The sequence below is a fragment of the Lissotriton helveticus genome, chromosome 2_1, assembly GCF_964261635.1.
Source record: "Lissotriton helveticus chromosome 2_1, aLisHel1.1, whole genome shotgun sequence".
Classification (NCBI taxonomy): Eukaryota; Metazoa; Chordata; class Amphibia; order Caudata; family Salamandridae; genus Lissotriton; species Lissotriton helveticus.
In genome coordinates this window covers 1,127,335,188-1,127,352,671 of record NC_136059.1, presented here as the reverse complement: position 1 = coordinate 1,127,352,671, position 17,484 = coordinate 1,127,335,188, and the positions used below count along the sequence as shown (strand labels likewise).

The 17,484-nt window shown below is 45.0% G+C and overlaps 1 protein-coding gene across 1 annotated transcript in view; it reads left to right on the top strand.

Moving 5' to 3' along the window:
* The window catches only part of DENND4C (DENN domain containing 4C), a 1,285,018-nt gene that overhangs the window by 767,582 nt on the left and 499,952 nt on the right, over positions 1-17,484 (top strand). The window contains exon 23 of the mRNA XM_078675962.1: positions 1,692-1,829. Coding sequence (XP_078532088.1) covers positions 1,692-1,829 — 138 coding nt within the window. The remainder of the gene's footprint in view (positions 1-1,691; positions 1,830-17,484) is intronic.

Sequence of the window (17,484 nt, the reverse complement as noted above, 5' to 3'; positions counted from 1 at the left end):
GAGAATCCTTATGTTTTGTACCACAAGGTGATTGTTCACTCCTTATGGCAGTAATTCATTTAGTGCTTGTGTTCAAACTCCCTTCGAGAATCAGTAGGTATCCTCATCACCCCTAATTTCCCGCACTTTTTTGTGTCTGTTTCTGCCTCATATATACTCTTTCATATTCTTATATTTTCCAGGTCCTCCAGGCCATCTCTCAGTCCTGAATAGACCTTGTATTGAGACATGTACCTTTGGTAGGGTTTAAACGTCATTGATACTGTTAGCAAACAAAGCTATTGTTAAACCATAATAACTTGTGGTTAGGCAATTAAGTGCCTGGCCTAACAGGATCTCTCTGCATGGTTGTTTGCATGCTAATATTCCTACGATTTTCTTACAATCTGTTTCACTTTGTTTGGTTGTGGTTCAAGTGGGGGGTCACTTTGTACGATTTTGTTTTAAACATTGTTTGCTTAAGGCGAAGGATGCAATTTATGTGGTGAATAAATTTGCACTATTGCACTAGAAACCTGCTATCCGGATTTTTTTATGGAACTGTTGTATGACGACTACAGTCGCTTTTTCTGTGTATCCGACAATCTTTTATGAAATGAGTTCTGGGAGGACCATTTTTGTTGTTTGTGCATGTATTCCCAGGTTTGCATGGACATTGGGGTTGCTCTTGTCTCTTTGTAACAGAGAGTAACACGGAGTGCAGTCCCTCTGCACCTTTTTACCTCAGGCACAATGTGGAATCTTTCTAAATTGTAACTTTATTATCGTTTGGGACTACCCTGTGCAGAGAAATCCACGGGTCCGCAAATTCCACTTTTTTACCCACAACTGAGTACTTTTTTTACTTCCGGATTATCTTTAGAACATGTCTGCTTATGCATCCTCTTATTCACGTGTAGCTAAAAGGTTCCCAATAGTCATCAAAACACGTTTTTCACTAGCTATCAGTGTAAGCCTCTGGAAGAAATATTCAGAGATGAGGTGTCTTATGAAATGAAGACTTCATTTTCTTTAGGAGTTGGCATAGATACGATTCTTCATTATTGTCTATTGCTCTTTCCTGTATTTGCTAACATATTTCATTCTGGTGCTGAAGTTCTTGTTAGAGCTGTGGGAGCTACGAAGCAGTTAGTAGTCTGTGTCTGGTGTGTGGAACATTACTCTTAGATTTGTTACAAGTATCCATAGTGGTCAAGAAAACCATTTGGGAATGTGCCTAAGCTGATAATACTGTTTGTATGGTGTTATTTAAATTAGTTGTAAATGGGAGTCTATCATTCTCAGCACTGACATTCTGTTTCATTTACAGGAAGCAAACATAAACAGGGCCCGTCATATGTTTGGATGCTTGTTTCCCTATTCAAAAAATATCTTTTCTCTTGCTCTAGTTGCTTTGGATTCTATGGATGTCTGTTCTTTGATGCCCTTGCAGGTTTCGTGCAGGATTATGGGTTATCCAACTGGACTGGAGTGTTGCCTTAGTGGTCTAAAAAGAAAAGATCTATGTAGCTAATAAAATTGAAATTCATCAGTGATATGAAAATACCCATCTGCAGCACCGTTAATTGTAATTAGAATAATTTGATCTGCTGAAACATGTTGAAAGACAATAATGCTTAATAATAGCTTTCATTTTAGTAATTGTGGAGAGCTGCCTTTATTTCATAACATGTAATTTGTGTTTTTTGTAGATGTCTCTGCTGAAGAATCTTTGCAGATGCCATCCAGTCCAGCTGCTCAGAATTCCTGTGAATCTCCAGCTTGTGGTAGCAGCATTGTAAAAGTCCCATCTGTCATCTTTGATAGAGCAAGCCGAAAGAGCAGTGGAGGTACGTACTATGTGAGCAATAATTCATGATGCAGAATATGAATGTAGCAAAGAATCATGCAGGGCATAGTTTACAGAGAGTTAGAGAATCATGGTGCCACACATGGTGCCTTCACAACCAGTGAATGATATCAAAACCTTTTGTGGCATAGCTTGGTTTGTATTCGTGCATAAGTAACATGGTAAAAAATAATTTTTATTTAAATACATAAAATAGTATTTAATAGGGAAACAAAATTCTGAACATCTTGGTAAGCAAGTTTCCTTGTAATGTGATCCTCAGTAGATTTACAGTATACTAATCAATGACAAGAGATCGGTGCATTTTTATATTTCTATTTAATGGTTAAAATCTATTTATTAGATTGAAAGAGTGTTACAAATTCACCCATTTACGACCACTGATAGAGTAACTCATATGCATGCGGGTGAGGGCAGGAATGGGGAGAGGAGTAAAGTAGGATTCAGGGACAGGGGAAACCATAGCCCAAGTTAAACAGGGAGTGTCCATATAACCTGCACAGGGGTCAATGAAGTGAAACTGGAGCAGTCCTTGGCGCTTTTCCAATCGGTTATGTGTCTGATTTAGATAATTTAGGTATCCATCAACTGGGGATTCGAGTGCAGTGGTATTCGCTTCAAATCTCAGTATTTGCAGATAAGTGGAGCAAGTGCGTTTTTAAATTCATGTGACAGGATTGTTTTGCAGGGCCCCCATGTCTTGTTTTCCTGTGCGGAAACTATTTTCTCCATTCCTGCGAGATCCCATAGCTTGTGATGCCTGTCTAGATGGTCAGCTACTTTCAGTATCACAGCAGGCGGTGAAGACCTGCCTGGTTGCACTGAGGATGACTGAGATGACCGTACCACAGGGAGTAGGCTTGTTACCTCGGGAAGCCAAAAAGGATGTTGCAGGGAAGACTAGGTAGATATGTCAATGATTTTTCTTCCAGGGGATACTCATCAATAGTCATAAGCACCGAATAGTCCCGCCCACGTGCGGGACCCCGGAGCAATAGCCAATAATATGCATATATCTGCATATATATGTGTATATATATATATATATATATATATATATATATATATATATATATATATATATATATATATATATATATATATATAGATAATATGCATATACATATGCAGCCTAACATACACCATACTAGGCTCAAAAACTGCCATTATTGCATGTAAAACTTTTACATTTGCTAAATAAAGACATATAAATTACATTATATGATAATGCAGAAAAGAATGATAAATGGATTTTGTTATTTGACAGCTCGGCAAGGACTGCACTGTACTAGTCCTATGCTTAAAGACTTTGCTGTTTAAATGGCGAAAGACTTTGTCATTTTCTATCTCGGCATGGATAGCACTGTCTAATCCTATGCTTAAAAACTTTGATAGAAAAACAGACATTTGAGGTGAGCAGATCTAGAGTGTCGCTGGTGTTGAGAGTGCTCTAACAGAAGCTGCTTTCCACCTAAACTGAGACCTACCCAGAGTTCTCTCCTTCTTTTTTGCATAATTTATGCGTCACTCTATGCCTGAAAGGGTTTTGTTTTGACTTAATACTGGGTGCTCCCTTGTGTCTGGACAAAGCTATACCTCTCTGAAGAGCTCTAATTAGAGCGAAACACTGTGTCAGGGGTTGCTTTTAATCATTTCAGGTTGGCTTGAGTTGGTATTTTACCAATTCAAAGCTGTAATATTGTGCCTGGAGTGATAAATGGCTTTTGTTATTTGACAGCTCGGCAAGGACTGCACTGTACTAGTCCTATGCTTAAAGACTTTGCTGTTTAAATGGCGAAAGACTTTGTCATTTTCTATCTCGGCATGGATAGCACTGTCTAATCCTATGCTTAAAAACTTTGATAGAAAAACAGACATTTGAGGTGAGCAGATCTAGAGTGTCGCTGGTGTTGAGAGTGCTCTAACAGGAGCTGCTTTCCACCTAAACTGAGACCTACCCAGAGTTCTCTCCTTCTTTTTTGCATATATATATATATATATATATATATATATATATATATATATATATATATATATATATATAGATAATATGCATATACATATGCAGCCTAACATACACCATACTAGGCTCAAAAACTGCCATTATTGCATGTAAAACTTTTACATTTGCTAAATAAAGACATATAAATTACATTATATGATAATGCAGAAAAGAAAACACTGCCCTGGGTTTCTTTGAAACACCCAACCTATTTTATCAAAGGTAAAAACAGGCAGGATCATAGAGGCAGCTTTAGCCTAGATAGGCTGCATAGTAACAACAGAAAAATCTGGCGCCGTGCCTTTAAGACCTCTATGAGCCTCCAGGCTCCCATCATGCACCACAGGTGACAGTTAGGTCAGTTCTTTTTTCCGGCTCCTTCTGTGAGGATCCTGGAGCATTGAGCTCGCCAGTTGGTGATATTTTATCACTTTCTTCTGGTATTTCTCACATTTTTTCGTCTTTACTCGACGTCTTTAGTCATTCTTTGACTAATTCAACTATTTTTTACTGTTTTTTGGCTATTTTTCCAGTCATAATGTCGGCCTTATTTGTTAAGTGTCCGGCCTGTGGTAAAAAAATGGCCAAGACAGACCCACATTCGGTCTGTGTAGCTTGTCTACTTTCTTCTCACAAGCCAGAACTCTGCCACCACTGCAGAAAGTTGTCAAATAGAACGTTGAGAGAGAGAGAGAAGAGCAGGCTTCAGTCCCTGCATGACAGAGGAGATACTGTGAGTGGAAGAGAAGAATTCCATTCAAAGAAGCCTTCTCAGTACAAAGAGCGCAAGGACAGAGGGGAGAAGAGAAAACATCGGTCTCCTACTTCTTCGAGGGACAGATCTTCTTCTAAGGTACCTGTGTGCTCAAAATCAGCATCGAAATCACCGTCGCGGCGTCCGTCGACGTCGAAACATCCCTCGCCGTCGAAGAAGATTTCGCCATCGAAGCAAGGTGAGAAGAGGCATGAGCGTAGGCGATCCAGGTCTGGCTCTCCTACGACTGCAAGAGGGCGGGGACTCGACGTCGTCTCATCGACGTCGCCAGTCGCCGCCGAGAGGCTCGGAACATGAGTCAAGGTCGCCGTCGAGAGGTGCCATGACGTCGACGTCGAACCGGCCAGTAGAGGTTTCGACGTCGAAGAGCCCAAGTCATGTGGCGTCGAGGCACACGACGCCGAGAAGATCATCGCCGTCGAGGCGCATGACGTCGACGCCTAAGAGCCCATCGTCGTCGAGGAAGTAGCCGCCGAGGAGGTTGCTGCCAAGGAGGTTGCTGCCGAGGAGGTTGCCGCCGAGGAGGTTGCCGCCGAGAACATCGACGTCGAGGAGGCCGTCGTCGGCGTCTCCTGCAGCTAAGAGGCCTAGAACGGTGTCTAAAGACCGGTCTAAGGTTCCTACTTTGTCTTCTGGTAGTTCTTCTTCCTCCCCTGGGCTGCAGATTGTGCAAATCTCTCCAAAGCCCTCAAGTGCAAGCGACTAATATCTCGCCACGATGGCTGGGGGAGATCAGAGAATGGAAGATGAGGAGGATTAACCTTCCAAGGTCTTATTCCAGGTCACCTTCTGCAAGACCTGCTTCAAGATCAAGATCGCCCCCAAGACAGTTGGTGCACTCTCCGAGAAGGCGTGAGCGTACTCCTCCGAGAAAGTCTCCATCAGTGAGGAGGCGGACTTAACCCTCTTCTAGATCATCACGTCGCCATTCTTCAAGGAGAAGCGATACTAGATCTTCGACAAGGTCTACAAATTCGAAGAGGGGCTATTCACCGACACTGTCATCAACTCCTCCGAGTAGGATATCACCGATTGATGATGTGATTACCTTCAATAAATTTCTATGTCGTGGAGCTGCTGAACTTAATATTGAGATGCCTGTCTCTACTGCCAAGACAACGGTCATTTTCGAAACTTTCCATCAAAAGTTATCTTCAAGGCCTTTACTTCCTCTGGTACCAGGTCTGTTGGAGCCTGCGGAGCACAAGTTCTTAACTCCTGCAGCTTTGGGAGCAGTCCCTTCTCGGATCGCAAAGAAATATAAGGCTCCGGACAATGATCCGTTATTTCTAAGATCTGAGCCAAAACCTGATTCGGTGATTGTCTCAGCGGCACGAAAGAGTCAGACAGGAGCGGCTTCATCCTCTGTGCCGCCGGATAAAGACAGGAAAGCTATGGACTCAGTAGGGAAAAGAATGTGTGCCACTTCTGCTTCCTACATGAAACTCGCCAGCGCCTCTGCTTTACTGGGTCGCTATGACCGCGCATTATGGGATTCCATGTCTCGTTTTGCAGACAAACTTCCCAAAGAAGACAAACACGATTTTCTTGAAATTCTACACGAAGGTGGGCTAGTGGCTAACCAGGTGATTAGCGCAGCTGCTGTTGCTTCTGATCTGTCTACGCATGGTTATGCTCATGGACTCTGTACCAGGCGCTCCGCTTGGTTGAGGCTCACGGGTCTTAAGCCTGAAGCGCAGCTTCGAATAGTTAATCTGCCGTTTAATGGAAAATCGCTCTTTGGATCTCATGCTGACGATGAAATGTCGCAAATGAAGACGGAGCTTGATACTGTGAGGGCTGTTGGTCTCGAAAAAAGGAAGGACTTTAAGAAAAAATACCGTCCTTACGACCGGAGACAGAACCAGCAGAGGGTTCAAACCCCTCAATGGGCATCACAGCAGAATCAGGGAAGATCTCAGTTCTCCCAGCGTCGTCCTGGTAGAGGAAGGGGTGGCATTTCCAGGCAGTCTGCACCTGGAAACAAGCAACAGCAACAAAAGCAGTGAGTTTTTGCTTCCCCTTACCCACTCCGGTGGGGGGAAGTGTTGGTTTGTGCCTGGACGAGTGGAAAAACATTACAATAGACAATTGGGTGCTGAATATTGTAAAAAATGGATATGCCATCAGATTCAAGTCCCCTCCACCTTCCATTCCTCCTCAAAAGACTGTGATCCATCAAATTCATCTTTTGAGGCAAGAGGTGTCTGCCTTAATCCTAAAGAATGCCATCGAGGAGGACCCGAAGACACAGCGTCAACAAGGCATTTACTCCCGTTATTTTCTAGTTCCAAAGAAAGGTCCAAACAAGGAGTTCAGGCCCATACTAGATCTCAGGCGCCTCAATCAATTCATTCGGCGAGAAAAGTTCAGAATGCTGGCGTTACATCAAATAATTCCACTGTTGCACCAAGGGGACTGGATGTGTTCCATAGATCTTCAAGATGCTTATTTCCACATCCCCATCGCCCCAAAGCATCGGAAGTTTCTACGGTTTTGCATACAAACCAGTAATTTCCAATTCACAGTCTTGCCCTTCGGGCTAAAGTCAGCTCCTCGCACCACCTCAAAGTGCATGGCAGTCGTAGCGGCTTTCCTAAGGAAGAGGCACATTTTCGTCTATCCCTATCTGGACGATTGGCTGCTAAAGAGTGCGTCTCCGATTCTGCTTCAGCAACATCTTACGTTCTGCATAAATCAGCTGCGGAGACTTGGCCTACACGTAAACTTCAAAAAGTCTATCCTCAATCCCACACAGAGGATACACTATCTGGGCGCACTTCTGGATTCAAAGGACGCAAAAGCGTATCCTTCGGAGGAGAGACTATCCTCCATTCTCCTCAAGTGTCAAACTTTACTAAAGACTCCTCGACCAGCGGCCAGGAAGATCTCGTCTCTTCTAGGGTCCATGGCGTCTTGTATTTTCCTCGTTCCGAACTCCAGGCTGCACATGAGACCTCTGCAGCAGTCTCTGGAGGACCAGTGGTCCCAGTTTTCAAATCGTTGGGAGGACAAGCTGTCACTACCCCTGTCAGTGCGGATCTCCATTCGATGGTGGATGCAGCGGAGTCATCTGGTAGTGGGAGTGCTTTTCCAAGAGGACATGCCCAGACAGTCACTGGTGACAGATGCGTCCCTTCAGGGATGGGGAGCCCATCTGGGGTCGCTTCAAGTTCAAGGAGTGTGGTCAGAGAAAGAAAGACAGTATCATATAAACATGTTGGAACTCCGAGCTGTCCACCCAGCTCTCAAGGCTTTCTTTCCCGCGATCAAGACATCCTCCCTGCTTGTTAAAACGGACAACACAACAACGATGTACTATCTGAACAAGCAGGGCAGAACGAGATCCAGACCTCTGTCGCTCTAAGCGCAAGCAATCTGGAAGTGGCTTCTGGCTCGGGGTATGGAAATATCAGCTGTCCATCTGCCGGGTGTCCTCAACATCCAAGCAGACGACCTAAGCAGACACTTCGCAGAAGCACACGACTGGGTCTTAAAAGACGATGTGATAAGAGATGTCTTCCAGGCCTGGGGGACACCAGAAATCGATCTCTTTGCGGACGCCGAAAACGCAAAATGCCGCGTCTTTGTGTCCAGGTACCCACAACGAGGGTCCAAGGGGAATGCTCTATGGATGGACTGGTCAGAGACATTACTCTACGCTTTTCCACCGATTCCACTCATTCCCTTGTTGATCAAGAAGCTGTACAAGTTCAAGACAGACATGATCCTGGTGGCTCCGGATTGGCCTCGCCAATGGTGGTACCCGGATCTCCTGTATCTATCCAAAGTACCGCACAGGAGGCTTCCTTGCTGTCCTGATCGGTTGACCAGAGAGAACGGCAGGGTGTTCCATCCCAACCTGCCGTCCCTGAAGCTAGCAGTATGGTTCCTGAGTTCGTCCAGTATGGACATTTAGGCCTCTCGCAGGACTGTATGCACATTTTAAAAAAAGGCGAGAAGAGCTTCTACAAGAAAGTCGTATGCTTTCAAGTGGAAGTGGTTTTTCATGTGGTGTGCTGTGGAAGGTCATGACCCTATTCGAGGTCAGGAACAGGTACTGTTACCATACTTACTTTCTTTGTCCAAAGCAGACTTACAGTATTCCTCTATAAAGGTCCATCTGGCAGCAATAACAGCATATCGAAAACCCCCTACTCAGGTTTCTTTCTTTCAAATGCCAGTTGTGAAGGATTTTCTGGAGGGTCTCAAGAAAGTGTACCCTCCCGTGAGGGCTCCATCACCTCTCTGGGAGCTTAACATGGTTTTGTCCAAATTGATGGGCCCTCCATTTGAACCTATTCATAAGGCCTCCCTTCAACATCTGTCGTGGAAGGTGTCCTTCCTAGTAGCTATCACTTCTGCGCGCAGGGTGAGCGAGATTCAGGCTTTTTGTGCTATGGAACCTTATCTCGTTTTCCATGCGAATAGAGTGGTGCTTCGGACTCATCCAAGATTCCTTCCTAAGGTAGTCTCGGATTTTCACATTAACCAGTCAGTTACACTGCCTACGTTTTTTGCTAATCCAAACACTCCAGCTGAAAAAGCTCTACACTCTTTGGACTTAAAAAGAGTTTTGAAATTTTATCTTGATAAAACCAAGAGTGTTCGAAAGTCTGACCATTTGTTTGTGAACTATGGTCCTCTGAATACGGGCTTGCCTGCGTCTAATAGGTCCATTTCTAGATGGATTGTGTCATGCATTATGTTATCTTATCAGTTGGCAGTTGGCACGGAAACAGCTCCCGGGCAAACCGAGAGCGCCTTCCACTAGAGGAAAGGCTGCTACTATAGCAATGCTTAAAAATGTTCCTGTTCATGAAATTTGTAAGGCAGCTACATGGCGCTCGGTTCATACCTTTGCTCGCCATTACTGCCTTGATTCTGATACTCAGGCGGATGCTCAAGTTCATAGTTGCACTAACGTAAGAGTTACCAGACCCGAAAATCAGACCAATACAATCTCTTTCTGCACTTTCAGGTCTTTTTAATACCCCTATTACTAGCTCACTACTGCATCAACCTTGGGTAAGAACCTCCGGGTGGAGGCTGCATAAACCAAATCGACCTAATGATTATGCACACACGCGATCCAAGAGCGGAGAATCAAGATATACCACTTTAGATACCAACACCCATATCGCGTGCATGAGGGTCTTTTATATCGGGACACCCCCCTCCTCCATAATTTCCTGCATACCTAAGGTTGTGCAGGACAAGTGATCCATTCTCCTCTTGATTAACATATTGATGAGTATCCCCTGGAAGAGAAGGATAAGTTACTTACCTGTAATCCTAGTTCTCTTCCAGGGGTATACTCGTCAAAATCATAAGCAACCCGCCCTCCTCGCCGGGCGAATACCAGTACTGTCTATTTTACATGTTACCCATGCGGTTATCACACTGTTATACGCCGCCCAAAAGAACTGGCCTAACTGTCACCTGGGGTGCATGATGGGAGCCTGGAGGCTCATAGAGGTCTTAAAGGCACGGTGCCAGATTTTTCTGTTACTATGCAGCCTATCTAGGCTAAAGCTGCCTCTATGAGCCTGCCTGTTTTTACCTTTGAAAATAAAGGTTGGGTGTTTCAAAGAAACCCAGGGCAGTGTCTTCTTTTCTGCATTATCATATAATGTAATTTATATGTCTTTATTTAGCAAATGTAAAAGTTTTACATGCAATAATGGCAGTTTTTGAGCCTAGTATGGTGTACGTTAGGCTGCATATGTATATGTATATGCATATTATCTATATATATATATATATATATATACATATGGTTACTTATTTTTGCGTATTTATATCTATTTATATATATATATATATATATATATATATATATATACAGATATATGCAGAATTTATATGTCTTTATTTAGCAAATATAAAAGTTTTACATGCAATAATGGCAGTTTTTGAGCCTAGTATGGTGTATGTTAGGCTGCATATGTATATGCATATTATCTATATATATATATGGTTATTTTATATGTATTTTTATATATATATATATAATTTCCAGCACATTATTGTATGTGGTCATGAATTTTGTTTATTCTCTTCACTCAAGGGACCCCTGCCGATCCACGGCTGTATCTTTTGTACAATTATTGGAATGTATTATTGAATTTTGCCCTCTGCCTATTTGATTTAACCAATTCATGGTTTAAATCTGTATGGTTTTGATCCTTAAAACCATTCTAAGATGGCGCTCATGGTACTGCTGGGGGGCTGAGTCCCTTGTTGATGTTCATGAATCGTCACATGATTTTATTTAAATGTGTGTTTTGGATAATGGGTTGTGACACCGACGAAGGCTTTTTGCCGAAACGTTTGTTGTGCTAAATAAACTGCACGCTGTTTAGTAACTCCCCGGAGTGCTGCTCTTTCTTCTTTTCAAACACGGAGAAGTTTCTTGAGCGTTATATATATATATATTCTCCGGGGTACCGGAATCATCAGAGTCCCCCTGGCTGTTCGGGACTTCGGCGGTGTAGGGGTTATAAAAAGCCTCACGCTGGGTGAGGTGATGATGTCAGCCTTGCTCCCGCCCACAGCAATCCCGGAAACAACAGGGTGAAGCGGTTAGGGACAATTGGAGACGGCGAGATTCTACACACATGGGTCAAGAAGGACGCCCCATGGTATTAATGCTTACCCGCTCCACGCAACAACTTTGACCAGAAAACAAACATGCACAATGCATGCTGGGACTGGTAGGCGTTCGCCTCAATTGTGACCTACCTGAAGCTGAATGTGTGAGGTATATTCCTTTAAGGAGCGGGGCTCAGAGCAACCTATCAGGTGGGGGCAGGTATTTTACCTTAGAAGTATGACCCACCCTGAATCATTTTACCCCTGGCGCTGAAGAAGGCAGACAACGTGCCGAAATGCATTCGCCCTTTGGGGGCTTTTGGGACTGTTACTCGCCTGTGTTGGAGAATTAAAGCTGTCTTCCATGAGTGCCCTGCTGTTGGTCTCTTCACTGGGTCTTTTGATGTGGTGTGGAATTGGATATATATATATATATATATATATATATATATATATATATATATATATATATATATATATATATATATATGTATATGTATATGTATATGTATATATATATATATATATATATATGTATATATATATATATATATGTATGTATGTATATATATATATATATATATATATGTATATATATATGTAGATATATGCATATTATTGGCTATTGCTCCGGGGACCAGCACGTGGGCGGGACTATTCAGTGCTTATGGAAGAGAGCTAGGATTACAGGTAAGTAACTTATCCTTCATTGATATTCTTTAGCACTGAACCCCAATATCTTTTAAGTTTGTAGCATCGCCATAAAAGATGGGTCAACTTCCCATTGTTTCCACAATTATGCCTGCAGGCCTCAGTTTTTGAGGTCTTCCACTTTGCTATTTGTGCGAGGTTCAGTACCAACATTGGGCGATGTTTTAGCATTGCTTCTTTACCTGCCACACTAAAGACTAAGCTGTGGGTTCTGTAGAAGATATCTGACCATTCCTTACTAGAGAGAATGCGTTATAGTTCAGTCTTCCGTCTGTGCTGGGCCATTCGTTATCCCTCTTGAAGACCAGACATTCCATTTCTGTTTTATGGTTTAGAGGACACCAGACAAACACTTACTTGTGAGGCCCTCAAGGTCATTCTGTCAAAAATCTTCTGATGACCATTTTCAATTTTAGTTTCTTCTGTATTGTATGAAGTATTCCTGGGATTACAGAATTGACTCAGGTAAGGTAGAACTGATGGCAGAGCTGTTTTTAATTTTATTTTTATTTCTGAAAAGCAATGTGTCAGCTAAGTTGGTGGACACATCGAGGGTTGGTAGAAGTTTAGCTGTGGTCTAGTAAAGCATATGTTCCAGCAAAGTTGGCTACGGTTGCATAGTTTGTCAGAACCTCTTCAGAGGGCAACGAGGTATGCAGGGGCTACTGAGCCCAACTGGGGTGGTCAAAGCATTTTACTCCTGATGTCCGAGGGCCCACCTTACAATGGATTCTGAGTAACCGGGTCAAGTACCCCTTCTGCACTTGAGTCCCAGAATAGCATGGTCCGAGCAGGTCAAGGCTTTCTTAAGGGGGAGGTGTGGATACAGTATAAGTAGGGCTCCCGGTTTTATAGTATTTATTTTTTTAACATTTCCGTCTGTATTTATTCATATTTATTTTTGGGCCATTCTATCTGTATTTATTCATATTTATTTTGTGTTTTGCGTATAAAAGAAGTTGAAAAACTGTGCATTCCATAGTTATTAAACTGATAGACTTGCAGTCATACTTTGATATCAGTCGTGTTTTAGCTATGTAAGCTGTCAAATATTACATAACAATATCTCCACTGGTAAATACTAGCAGTATGCCATAAATGCATGTTGACGTATGCCGTTATTTAAAGAAATGTCATCCTGTTTTTTAAATTCCCATGCTGTCCGTATGATCAGCTTCTGTCCTATAATTTATCAAAGACCGCATGGAGAGTCACTTAAAAGGAGCACCATTTTCGTTATTTATCCGCATTTAAAATTAAATGCAGTCAGAAAACACATTGTTTTCTGTCTGTATTTATCTGTAAACATCTGTAAAAATGGAAAACAGGGAGCCTGAAGTATAATTAACACGGGTTCACAACTCAAAGTACGTGTAGCATTAGCAATAAATCAGTGTGCAGCTGGCCAAATACTTTTATGAAAAAAGCAAAGTATTTTATTTATACCATAAAAGGGGGGAAATATGATATTTACAAAGAATTACACAGACCTCCCCTTGAGGTCCAGGCTCTTGTGTTTCTATGGCGATTTCCTATCCCGCTTTCTCTTTGTGTTAACAATAGTGTTTATTCCCAATTTACTATTGGTTACGTCCAGGTTATGCCCCGCCAGCAGTCAGAGCCTCAAGATTCCACTTTAACTCTAATTTGAAGTCAATGGCATTCCAGCGCTACCGCTCTAACTTAGCAACAAATTTCCTTGGGGCCGACAGGTCCGAAACTAGTCTTATACACACCTGAAGGCTTGATGAGTCTGGAGTTTGAGTGCGCCCCATCTGTGGGTGCTTGCAGCTTCTGCAGCTGATCTCATATTATTCGGCAGCACGCGACCAAGACATCTACACTCAGAGTCTCTCACTCACGATTGCACTGCTGAAGTGACCCAAGGCTCACTGCAGCTACTCCTGTAGTGTAGGTGTCCGTTTCCTCTCCTGGTTGGGAGTTGGTTGTGATGACCCTGTCCTGGGTCCCTCACCTAGTTGGTATTGCGCAGTTGCTCCCACGGAGTCCTGACTTCAGTTGGAGATAACATATCAGGCCGTAGTACTTAATGATCCTGGTGACCACCATTGGCAAAAGAAGTCACCACAGCACACGGTGTGAAATCCTTCATGCTGCTCCGCCTAGCATGCTGTCATCGTCCGCTACCGCACAAGGCTATGGCCCTTATTGTACAGTAGTCTTTTCCACAGCCACCTCTCCTGGCATACAGGGTCGCCATCTGCTACCACACAAGGCTACGGCTGTTAGTGCACAGCAGTCTTTCACGTTGGCCCCTCCTAGCATACAGGGTCATCTCCTTGGCACTACACATGGGCTCCTGCCCGATTGGTGCAGCAAGACACACGGAGGCCCTCTTCTGGCATATGGGGGTTGCCGACTTTGTCCTGCACACAGGCACCATCCGGATCTGTGCTGCAGCTGTTTCCTCACACCTCGCATATGGAGTCCAATTGACAGGGCTCCTCACTGTCACTCGCTCTCTCCAGCTCTCTACTCTTCCTTATAGGGCACACTGGACGTGACAAACAGGCCGTTGCTGGTGCTCCAGGGCAGGTGGTTTAGGCTTCCCTGGGTGATGTCCCCTCACCCAGCCTAGAGACTAGCAGTCCTTGGCCCCCAGTACAGCTCATGGGCAGAAGTCTTGCAGACCTTCCCCTCCCCTTTAGTTGCTTGGCAGATGATATTTTGTGGGGTCTCAAACTACCCTACTTATTGTCAGTTTCGACACACCAAATATGATTTAAGGTCTGAGTCTTGGAAGTTTTATATTAGGTTTCTGCTTCTTTTAAAGTGACCACTCTGTTCCCTCTTCCTCTTGAAAAACAGTGTTCGAGGCATGTGGGCTGCTAAATTCATATCTTAGCATTAGATCGCCGCCTAGTGTTGGGTCCGGATGATCGCACATTGTTGTCCTGGAAGAGTCTTCGAAGTATCCTGAGATAGGTGGCTCCTCCCCTGGACTACAGTGCGCATGGGCATCGGCTCCATCCCCAGATTGTTTTTTTCCGCCATTGGGTTCGGATGTGGTCTCGACGTCTCTCTGTCGAAACCGAGAAAAACTATCTTTTAGCGGCCAAAAGGCCTCGCTTTTTGCGTCGGTATTGTCTGCGCACGGTCTCGAGTCTTCCGTCTCTTGGAGCCGGGATAAGCGGAGTCTTGTTTCGCTTTTCGAACTTTGAGGCCTTCTCGTCGCGACTCGACTGCAAAACTTTTCAGACATGGAGCGGAGCCCGTTTAAATACTGCCCGCTTTGTGGGTCCAAGTACCCACACATCGATCTACACCCCGTTTGTAACAAATGCCTTTCGCCTGACCACGACGACGGCAAGTGCAAGGCCTGTGCACAGTTCCGGTCTAAGAAGACTCTCAAGCTTCGGCGCGCGGTGCGCATGGAAGCTAGACAAGCGGCCCCGGATCCGGAAAACATCTTCGGCGACCAAGATGAAGAGGACCAGGGTCATCATCTTCAGATCTCCCCACCCGAGACGGAGGTCGAGGCGGATCCAGTAGACGACGACGGTGTCGTGGGTCAAGGCCTTGAATACGTCGACGAGGTAGGAGACGACGAGGAGATTTATGGGGCCGCGGCGGATAGCTCAGGGGACGAGCTCTGCCCCGAAGGTTTAGAGGATACCGACCGGGTCACGGGATCGCCTGTAGGCCTTACCCACGACCCCATGCCGCAAGCCACAGCCCCGCCTTCTGGCCCGGCCACGGACTTACTTGCTGAGCAGACTGTATCGAAACCGAAACCGAAAGCATCGGGATCGACTCCATCTAAAATGGCCGACCCGAAAACGAAATCGAAACTTAAGGACTCGAGCGTCCCTAAGATGGCTGCCGTGCCAGCGAAAAAGACTGTACCCGCTAATCCATCGACTCCGTCGACCTCCGGTCCGCAGAAGTCGAAGAAGTCCGTCGATTCCGCTGCTGCTCATTCGAAATCGACGCCTGAGGAGGGGTCCTCTCAAAAAGATGGTCGGCACGGATCAGCATCGGCGCCGCCGTCCAAGCCCGCAAAGGCCGGCTCCACGGAGTCTACGCAGGCGCACGGATCGAAGACTGGCACGTCGGTGACAGCGGGTTCCGCGTCGAAAGCCCACAAGGCCCACAAAGACGTCGGATCCGAAGGAAAGGTCAAAACATCCTCGTCGGCTCCAAAACCAACTGAGAGTGAGGCGTCCCTCGTCTCCGCATCACTACAGCGAATTAGGGAGAAGGCCTCTGCTCCGTCGGCTCCGATTTCGTCGCCGAAGGCACAAACAGACAATCCAGCGAAGCCTTCTGGTAAACTTCTCTTTGTTTTGCCGCCAAAGGAGGCGCCGAAAGCCTTTTCCACCAAATCGGCACCGAAGAAGATGGTTTCTTCAACGGCTGGCCCACTTCCACGTCGGGTTCTCGAATCAGAGGATGATTCAGAGCAGTTCATCGACGCAGACACCGGCAAATTGACCCTCTATAAGAGGAAAATAACTTCAGAGTCAGTGGACTCATATGTCATCCCACTGAAGAAGAAAAGGGTGCCCCTTGATGCTTCAGGCCTCACAGAACCAATCCTGCCTCCTCCTAGACGGAGCACTACTCCCTCACCAGAACACTCTGCAGGTGAGGGGTATGATGAGGATGAACAATACAATTTCCCTGTCAATGAACCAGATGCACAACCGGATTCATATGATGACACTGGTGACCACGGCACCCAAAATGTGGGTCAGGACCCGCAGCTTTTTAATGCACGTGCATCCCCCACTGAGGATTCAGCGGGTTTTCATGCGCTACTTGAGAGGGCAGCGGCCAATCATGATGTGGACATGCATGCTGACCCGATAGAAGAAGACTTCCTTTTCGACACATTCTCAGTCTCTGAAAGGACAGTAAAAACGCTGCCTATGCTTAAGGGAGTCCTCAAGCATGCGGGGGATATCTTTAAGGAGCCTACCAGGGCACGAGTGGTCAATCCACGCATTGAGAAGAAGTACAGACCTGCACCTGCAGACCCCGCATACATTCGGGGACAGTTGCCACTGGACTCTCTTGTGGTCGCCAATGCCAGGAAACGTGCCAACTCCCAAACAACGGGTGAAGCTCCTCCCCCGGATAAGGAGTCCAAAGTGCTAGAGGCAGGGGGCAAAAGAGTAGCTGCGCAGGCCGCAAACTTTTGGCGCATTGCCAATACACAGGCACTCTTAGCACGTTACGATAGGGCGCATTACGACACCCTAGAACAGGTTATACAACACCTGCCTCCAAAGTTCCAAGAAGGCACCAAACTGCTTATTGAGGAAGGGAAGCTAATCTCAAACGCAGCCATCAAGTGTGCACTTGACGCCGCAGACACAGCTGCTAGAGCTATCAACACTAGCGTTATGCTGAGACGACAGGCGTGACTCCGCATCTCGGGGTTTAAACCAGATATACAGACAACCATTCTTAATCAGCCAGTCAATCCTGATAGTCTGTTTGGTCCAGATGTTGACACCACCCTAGAAAAAATAAAAAAAGACACAGAAACTGCTAAGTCCATGGGGGCCCTCCAGTCGCAACAGTTTC